The sequence below is a fragment of the Terrapene carolina genome, unplaced genomic scaffold (genome assembly GCF_002925995.2).
Source record: "Terrapene carolina triunguis isolate 2854851 unplaced genomic scaffold, T_m_triunguis-2.0 Scaffold68, whole genome shotgun sequence".
NCBI classification, from domain to species: Eukaryota; Metazoa; Chordata; order Testudines; family Emydidae; genus Terrapene; species Terrapene triunguis.
In genome coordinates this window covers 70,771,598-70,780,518 of record NW_020664419.1, presented here as the reverse complement: position 1 = coordinate 70,780,518, position 8,921 = coordinate 70,771,598, and the positions used below count along the sequence as shown (strand labels likewise).

At 40.9% G+C, this 8,921-nt stretch overlaps 1 protein-coding gene across 1 annotated transcript in view; it reads right to left on the bottom strand.

Annotated features, from left to right (window-relative positions):
* Positions 1-537: 537 nt before the first annotated feature.
* NTS (neurotensin) overlaps positions 538-8,921 on the bottom strand; it is a 29,198-nt gene continuing 20,814 nt past the window's right edge. The window contains exons 4-5 of the mRNA XM_026648826.1: positions 2,801-3,025; positions 538-750 (exon numbers count right to left, since the gene is read on the bottom strand). Coding sequence (XP_026504611.1) covers positions 610-750; positions 2,801-3,025 — 366 coding nt within the window. The 3' untranslated portion in view covers positions 538-609. The remainder of the gene's footprint in view (positions 751-2,800; positions 3,026-8,921) is intronic.

Below are 8,921 nucleotides of genomic sequence, written 5' to 3'. Positions count from 1 at the left end.
TATAATTTATTATTATTATTATTTATTATTAAATCATGGTCCTTCACTGGTCCATGAAGAATCAACAAGTTAAAGCCACCAAAATAAGGAAGATCACTTAAAAGATATTTGAATTTTCAACTTAATAGCCAATGCACAATGTTTCCTTGCTTATTTAGACTTAAACCCTGATAATTGCCACTGGTCAGAAAACATTGTGGCAATTCTGATCACCATATTACACATCAGTTTGCCAGCATAGATTGGTTTTGAGGTGTTTGAGACATTTTATGATATTTACTGGTGTTTATGGACTATTGATTTACTTTTTGGTGTAGGAAGGTGTGTTTTATAACACAAAAAACCCTCTTATATTGTAGCAAATATGTTGAAATCTCAGATGTGTACATCATGCTTAGAAACTAGATTTATTTGTAAATGTATTGGTCCAATTAATCTCAAGTAGGAAAAATCACGTTCAAGAAACAACAATTGCAAAAAAGACACAGTTATGTTATAATCTTGATGATTTTTCATAGTATATTTTTCACACAAATATGATTTTAGATTTAAATAAGAACCATAAAGCACAGTTACTCAAACTAAATATACATTGCTGTCTTTGCTGCATCAGTAATATGAACTTCTCTTGAGTATGTACGGTCTTCTGGCTTTGTTAACATGTAGTTGCCGTTTCAGGATATAAGGAGTTTTTCTCTTCATTATATCTTGGTTTGAATCCTCTTGATTGAAAACATCCTGTTGAAGTATCTGTAAGACATGAGAAGAGACACTTTGGAATCTCTGTATTTCTTTGGATTAAAGATAAAGAAAAATATTAATCTCTTGATATTTTTGTAAATCTATATTCTCTTAATAAACCCACAAGAAAAAAAAAGATAATGGACTTTAGTAGTTTCAAAGAATTAATTATAAAGCAATACCTATCTAATCTCTAATCAGAGATGATGAGTAAATTTCAAAATTTTGTGGGTGAAATCCTGGTTCCATTGAAGTAAATGACACTGTTGACATTGACTCGAGTGAGGCTAAGATTTCACCCTGGGAGCTTTCATTTAATATGGATGAAGTTTCAGAAGTTAAGGTTCTTATATTAACTTCTTTGGTCTAAAATTTAGGCTGGAAATCTCATGAGATTTCCACTACTTGCTAGTTTTATCCTTCCTAGCAATATTAGTAGGCAAAATGAGAAATGCATAAAATTTTAAAAACCAGAAATGTACGAATATCAACAAAATGACAGTTGTAAATGTCAGAATGTTAAAAAACAATTGTGCTTTGAGTTTTGCATGAAGGGTCAGGTCATTTCTTAGTTATCTGAAATGATTTAATCCATTCTTATTACTGCACCTTTTAATGATCACACACAATCCAACTGGCTGACAGAGGGTTATTCAATTAAAACTTTTGTAGCACTCCAAACTTAATTGTTTGGGGTAGGGCTTAAATTCTCAGAGTATTTCCTGGAGCCCTGGGGCTTGGGACTTCATTCCTGTGGGAGGCATCAGGGTTGGGGCTTCACGTGCCGGGGCTCCCGTGGGATTGAAAATATTTATTGGAGCTCCACTCCAGATGGCTATGGCTGAATTTAAGCCCTGCTTTGGGGCACTAAAATCTATTGATTACTTAGTAAATGGGGCCTGATCTAAAATCCATTGGAATCAATGGAAAGACTCCAAGTGATTTCAATGGGCTTTGAAACAGAGCTTGGATGAATAGGATCACAGGAAGGTGTGTCATGGTCAGCAGTGGAGCCCTTTCTCAAGGTTCCTCAATCCCTTCTTCCCTCATTTTCCTCCCCTTCTCTCTTAAACTTGTCTGATATTTCTTTGCACTCCTTTACCTCACATCTAAGCTGCACAGAACCATAATTTCTCTATCTATGGCTTCTTTGAGGCTGGGAAGCCCCAGTTTCTGCGACATGTACCTGCATCTCCAGGGTAAGAGACACCTCAGTATCATGGTGAAGCATGCCAGTTCTACTGCAGCTACTCTTCAGCGCTAAACGTACTGCTGTTACAGTTCTGTGTAAGTGCTACTGCAGCTCATGCAGAGGATTCTGGTGCACAGGCTTGAAAATGCACTGCTGTGGTCCACCAGATCCAATGGGCTGAATCCCCTCAGCTGTGCTGAGCATGAACTTGGCGCACCTGAGAAGAGAGTGCATACTGGAGAGAGAGAGCAAAATGGCTCTAAACCACCTTTTCTGTCTCCTGGGCCTCTGGGCAATGCTCATGGGGAAACACCCTGCCTCATGGTATTCCCCAGGGCAACCATGGTAGCTTTGCATTCACGCTGTACTGACATAGGTAGTGCAAATGGACAACTACAAAGTGGGCCCAACGATCCTATGCACATACATAAGGCCATCTCCTACTTTCAGTCACACCTTTGTAAATCCAGACTAACTCTACTGCTGTTGAACAGAGTTTAATTTTCTGTTCTGTCAAGAAGCTCATCTTCATATCTCTGCTTAGTTTTTTGGGGAATGGCTACAAAGTGTGGAGAAATGATATAGTTAATATTTCACATTGATATAGTCCAAAGCACCCTGCAGCTCTTCAGAAATGATATATGTACAAGACTGCTTAAGGAAACCACTTAGAGATGGAGAGCACCAGCGAGATGGATAACCAGTGCCCAACAATGCAAGAAGGGGATATTTTGGCCAAATATACTTAGGCTTTGAAGGGTCCATACAGAGCAGGCAGGACCTAGGTTTTTGAGGCTCTCTTGAAATATAAATACAGCATCAAAGAAGAGTCCTTCAAGTGACATGCATTACTTATGTGTTGCTTACCTCCCCGTGCTGAAAGGCTCTGCTGTGGCAGACTTTTTGGAGCTGGTATATTGTCAGCATCGCTTCCAAGCTGGAGCCATCTAGAGCAGCAGGAAACTGTTCTCTCGGAAGGAGGTCATCTTCCTCAGACTCCGCTGTTTCCTCTGCTTGGTTGTTTATGTTGTTTATAAGACTGCACACATTGAGCAGGGTCATCTTCCAGTAAGGAAGTTTCGCTCTGTTAAGCTGAAGGATACAAAACACATGCTATGTGAAATGCTGTCTTCTCTTTAGCAAGAGCTGTGTGATACTGTAAAACATTTCAATGGGGACAGTATATTTTGTTTAGTGTGTTTTGGGGTTTTGTTTGTTTTTGTCTAACCAAAATTAAGACAACAATTATAGTGTGCGGTAATTAAGACAACTCATTTATTAAACATGCAGGGTCTGATCCTCCTTGTGTAGTCGTGCAATGTCAAAGGAAACTGCCATCAGCTCAGAATGGTAGTATTTCACACCACTCTGCGCAGGTATAAATGATTTTACATGGTTCCAGGGCGTGAAGAATCGGGCTTGTTGGTTGAAGTCCTGGTGCAGGGAGCTCAGCCTAACTAATAAACCTGTTGATGAGGATGAATTCTGAGTCACAAGAGGATCCTTCTCCCTAAACTGTAGGCCAATAAGGGGTACTTCTCTGCTCCATGGCTACTCTTGCAGGGAGTGTGCTCTCTCTGGACACAGGTGTGTGATGCAGCGGACACCTGCAGTTCATGAACCCTAAGGCCTTGCCTGCTGTGGCCCCTTTAACAATCTTGTGTAGGGAGCTGTCATTGAGTACCAATCTGTAGAGCATAATGAATTACAGAGTACCAAAATGAAATTACAGATTAAGCTGATGTATAAATACAAAAAATATTATTAAGCAAATAAAGATGAGCTACTCAATATCTCGTTCTTTATGGGAAGTGGAGTGAGTTTGTTAAAAAAAATGAAGGGAAATAATGAAGAAATGGACGATTCAAAGTATTCTTGCAATAGGCTGCGTGTTATTTGCCTATACACCTGACACCCATGCAGCTAGCAGGTGTTGATCCTATTCAGAAAGGGTTGAGTGGGTTCTGCTGACTCACTGAGGCAGATGACTTAAGTGACCTTTATATACAGGAAGGTTAGATTGGCTCTCATGTGAGTGAGGATCTAGAGTGTGGGTTGAATAGTCCCAGACAGAATCCCAAAACCTACCAGGCCTTCGGAGCAGATTTGAGCTGACTTTTATATCTTCTTATTGATAAATTACAACCACAGGAGGGATGCCACTTTGAACTTTATATAGTGTATGGAATTTATTTGTAGGGAAAGTTGGAAAAGGTGACTGCCCACTTTATTCTGCAGTCTGAACATATTCCCATACAACCCAATTACATTACAAAACTGGGACATAAAAGATTAATGCTATTGGGCCATCTATACATATCCGTGCCTGAATACCAATGGCCGTGTAGATCCCTTATGAAGAGGGAAAACTCTAAATTCTGTGGTACATATATTCAGAGATAAATATCCAAAGTCAGCAGAGAGACAAGTCATGTGGGAGCAGATATCCAATAGGGGCTGGTGGTAGGGGAAAGTACTGGCAGGCAAACAGAGGTGGGTAGCAGTGGGGAGGTATGTGGGGTAGAAAGGAGGGATCCAGCAGAAAGGAGGAGAGTTCAAGATGATTGGATTTGTGGAGTGTTGGAGAAATTTTAGAAGGAAGTGGAGTCTGTTGTAGTGAGTAGAAAGAAGAATCCACACTGGGGGAAAGAATGGAAGCTTATCACGGGAAAGGGAGAGATGCGGATCTGAAGATATCTATGGTATTATATGCTTATCTTCAGTTTCTCAGTGCAATTTGTTGAATAAATTAGGGTTACTAATAGATATTGGAGTGTTTTGCTGTAAGACTGGGTGAACTGCAACAAGAGTTCAGTGATGTAAGAGCCATCAGGCCCTAAAAGAATTTACTGATATGGGAAGGTAGCCTCCTGGTCAAGCTGAATCTCCAGTCAATAGAGAACCTGTTGCACTCAAGTGCCCTGGGTGCTCCATTAACTTAAACTATTTATTTCCAGTCAACACCTTCCCTCTATTTTCCTATTAGCTAGAGCTGGGTGGAGGAAGGTAAGTCTGTTTTCATGAAGGATTTTGATATTTGTTTTAATTCCAATTCAGAACAAACCCCCAAAATTTCAAAATTCTCTGTGAAAAGAAGCTTTGACTTTTGGAGGCAGTCTTTTTTTTGGGAGGGGGGGGAAGAGAGCTGTGCCCCTGAAGCCTTCAGATCCCTTGGCTGCTGAGGAGTGGTGAGCTTGGGAGCCAGGACCTATGAGGTTTCCAGGCTCACAGCTCTCCATCTGCCTACCAGGTGGGCTGCCAAGGATCATGAGCTTGGAATGCCAGGCTGATAAGGAGCCTCAAGCCCTAGGGCCAGGCTTTCCATGGCTTCCAGGCTCTCAGCTCCTTGCAAGCCTGCCAGCTGAGACTTCTGTTGGAACTTTACCAACAGCTGTCTGTCCCTATGAAATGTTTCAATTTCAATGAAACACCAAAGTGTATTGTTGGAATTTTTCTACCAGCTTTTAATTTTGGTTTGGAAAAACTCAAGTGAGGATGCCACCTCGCCTTGGCTTCACTCACTACTTCCCTTCTCCATCATATTTTCCACTCTCTGCCTTCCCCGTCTATTTTTCCCTTCTTTAACATTTTGATTTTTCTCCAGCATAGAAAGTAATTTCCTTTAAACAGAAACTAGGCACATGAAAATTCCAGGCACAAGGAAAGCATAGGCTGAGCAGTACCTTCTTGCTCACTGAGCTCATAGTTCCCAAATGATCCATGTTGTGCGTCAAATCATAGAAAGATAGGCTGGAAGGGACCTCAGGAGGTCATCTAGTTAAACCCTCCTGTGCTGAGGAAGGTATAAGTATAACTCGACCATCCTCGACCATTACTGTCTAATCTGTTCTTTAAAACCTCCAATGATGGGGATACCACAACCTTACTTGATAAATTATTCCAGTACTTAACTATCCTTACGGTTAGTTTTTTTTTTTCCTAATATCTAACCTAAATCTTCCTTGTTGCAAATTAATGTCAGGCTTACTTTTTTTAGTGAATTAAAGAGTATTTGTTTGTATGTTTCCAGGAACAAATATTAATGTAGCAAAATAATATAGCTGTTTCAACAATACAGACATTCATTTTATTTAGTGATAGCATGGCTGGGATGGGGGAAGGGTATGTACTCCATGTAATTTTCAATCCACTAGAGAATCCCATAAACTTGTGGTTCTTTGAGTGATCTTTCTAATAGAGATGAATATTCTATGTTGAATTTGTGTGGTATTCATTGTTAGCCATATTTGTGTGTGTGTGTGTGTGTGTGTGTGTTTGTGTTTATTTGTTATGGGGAGAGAAATGTCATAAAGACAGGCCAAGGGAGCTTCAGAAATTTGAATCAATGTCAGCATTTTTTAAAGAAATTCCCTTTGGACCATAATCTTCCCTCCGATACAAGTGTGTTATTAAGTGGGCATAATTTAGCCATTTGTTAGACAAGCCTTGCTTTCTCAGCAGCGTTGGGTTCACTGTTCAGAAATGTGTATATTGGTTTATGGGCGAAATGGAAACACATCCTAAATCCTGCTCAGCAGCTTGAAATGTTGTGTTTTATTTTGTTTACTTAGTGCTTATCTGGTCTTCCACTCAGGTGATCTAATTAGAGTTTTGAAATATTTTGAAGGATGCGACAGGTTCATAACAAAATTAACCTCTTCATGGAATGTCTGACTTAATTAGCAGGAGGTGGATTTAAAAAGTAAATAAAATGCCCATTTCAATTCCAAATCTCTCTTTGGTTTACTTTAAATTATTTGTGGCATAAAAAAATTTTTTCACACAAAAGATGAAGCTTTCCATGTATGCTTTCCCGCATGTTCCATGCCTTTACACAAAGAATGATGTTTTCAGTATGTGGATGAAAATTCTGTGCCTTCCTGTGTAGAGCTTCAGTATCCTTTGGGTCTAACGTTACTCTATCCCAGCTTTAGACATTCCAGAGAACATTTTTTGAAGACATGGGTAGCATATCCAAGTAGCAACACCCAGCTGAGTCAAGTTTAGTACAGTTCTTACTAGCTAGCCCAGGAGAAAAGTCCCCTTTGGCTCCACAGTTATTGGTTTTTGCAGCTTTGTTTGTGAGACACACCTAAGATAGATTGGTACAATGGACCTGATTCCCATTTATGCCACACTGAGGCTAGGTCTACACTGGGGGGGCGGGGGGAGATCGATTTAAGATACGCAAATTCAGCTACGCGAATAGCGTAGCTGAATTCGACGTATCTAATCCGACTTACCCCACTGTGAGAACGGCGGCAAATCGACCGCCGCGGCTCCCCCGTCGACGGCGCTTATTCCTACCTGGGTTGGTGGAGTACGCGCGTCGATTCGGGGATCGATTGTCGCGTCCTGACGAGACGCAATAATTCGATCCCCGAGAGATCGATTTCTACCTGCCGATCCAAACGGGTAGTGAAGACAAGCCCTTACATCAATGTAGCTCCTTTAACTTCAGTGTAATTACCTCTGATTTGCACCAGTGTCAGATCAGAATGAGGCCTTATGTCTTTAAGAACAACTGACTACGTTAATTGTCGGGCAAAACTGAATATATGAGGGCTATTTATAGATTGTGGGAGGGAGTATGGCCTCCTGTTTACAGCACCAGACTGGGATTTAGTGGACCTGGGTTCTATTCTTGGTTCTGCCACTGGCTTGCAGGGTGATCTTGGGCAACTCACATCACCTCCTCCTGCCACAGTTTCCCATCTGTAAAAAAATGGGGACAATGGTACTGTTTTCTTTCGTTAAGTGCTTTGAGATCTACTGCTGAAAAGCACTAAGTAAGAGCTAGGTATTGTTATTATATAACTTTCTGCTGCATAGAAAGCTCTCCCAATTAAGAAAATAGAACAGGATTGTTACTCCAATGTAAGAGCAGGTACCGAATGACTATATCTTGATTTATACATTGTGTGAACTCTCTAGTAATATGATAAAGCATAGCCTTGCACTCATGGAGCCCAAGAGTCCTGGTTCACTCATGCCTGAGTGGCATGTTTTCCGCACAGTTCTAGACTGTCAGTCATACTGGTGACTACAAATGCTCAAGCTATGGTTTGGAAAACAGCCATGAAGGAGATCAAAGCACCAAAATCTCAAAGGGTAGAGTGAATATACTGAAAGTTAGTTCAAAAAAGAGTCTGGTAGTAATTTGATAAAACAATGGAGGTTGTTTGTAGTATGAATCTGGCTTTGAGATTTATTGATGCTGAAGAATTCATGCAGGGAATTTGATATATGTTTTTGCATTGCTGAAGCTTCTTATGAAATGGAATATTGAAAGTTGTTGGGCTCAGAAATATAATGGGCCTTTTTTCTTTCCTTTGATGTATTTCTGAAAATTTGGGTCCCAGTTGTTAATAGAGCTGGCCCACACTGGCAGTTTGTGGTTCATGATAAATTTTGGATATTTTGAAAAAAAATTCAGATCCAAAATGAAACCAGATTTTTAGAAACTTCCCACAAACCAGAAAATCAAAAATAAAATCATATTAATATTTAATTTACATGGTGTTTCCAAAATGAAATGTGCTCCCTGGGATCTTGGCAGTGACTAATTGAAATGGACATTCTTGTTAGTTTCACAGCTGCTATTCAGGTGGCAGCCATGAAACGGTCAAGGATGTCCATTTTAGTTAGCAACTACCAGGGCTCCCAGGGTCTGGAGTTCTGAGGCTGACCCACAATACAGACTGCCCCACCACAGGGAACTCAGAGTTTCCAACCTCCTGGGCCAGCTGGCCTCAGGACTGCCCACTCACAAGTCGGGTAGCACAGGGATCCTGCTGGTTTGGGGAATTTGGAAGCCCTGAGGTCCTGGACCCAGGGAAGTCTACATAGTAGGGCAGCTGTGGACCCTGGAAACCTGTCCCAGGACTTCCAGGCACTGCAGCAGTGAACCTGAAAGTCTTGAGAGCCCCCAGGTTTTCCAGGTTCCCTCCAGCGGAGCCAGGAGCCTAGAGCTGGATCTCCTAGGGCT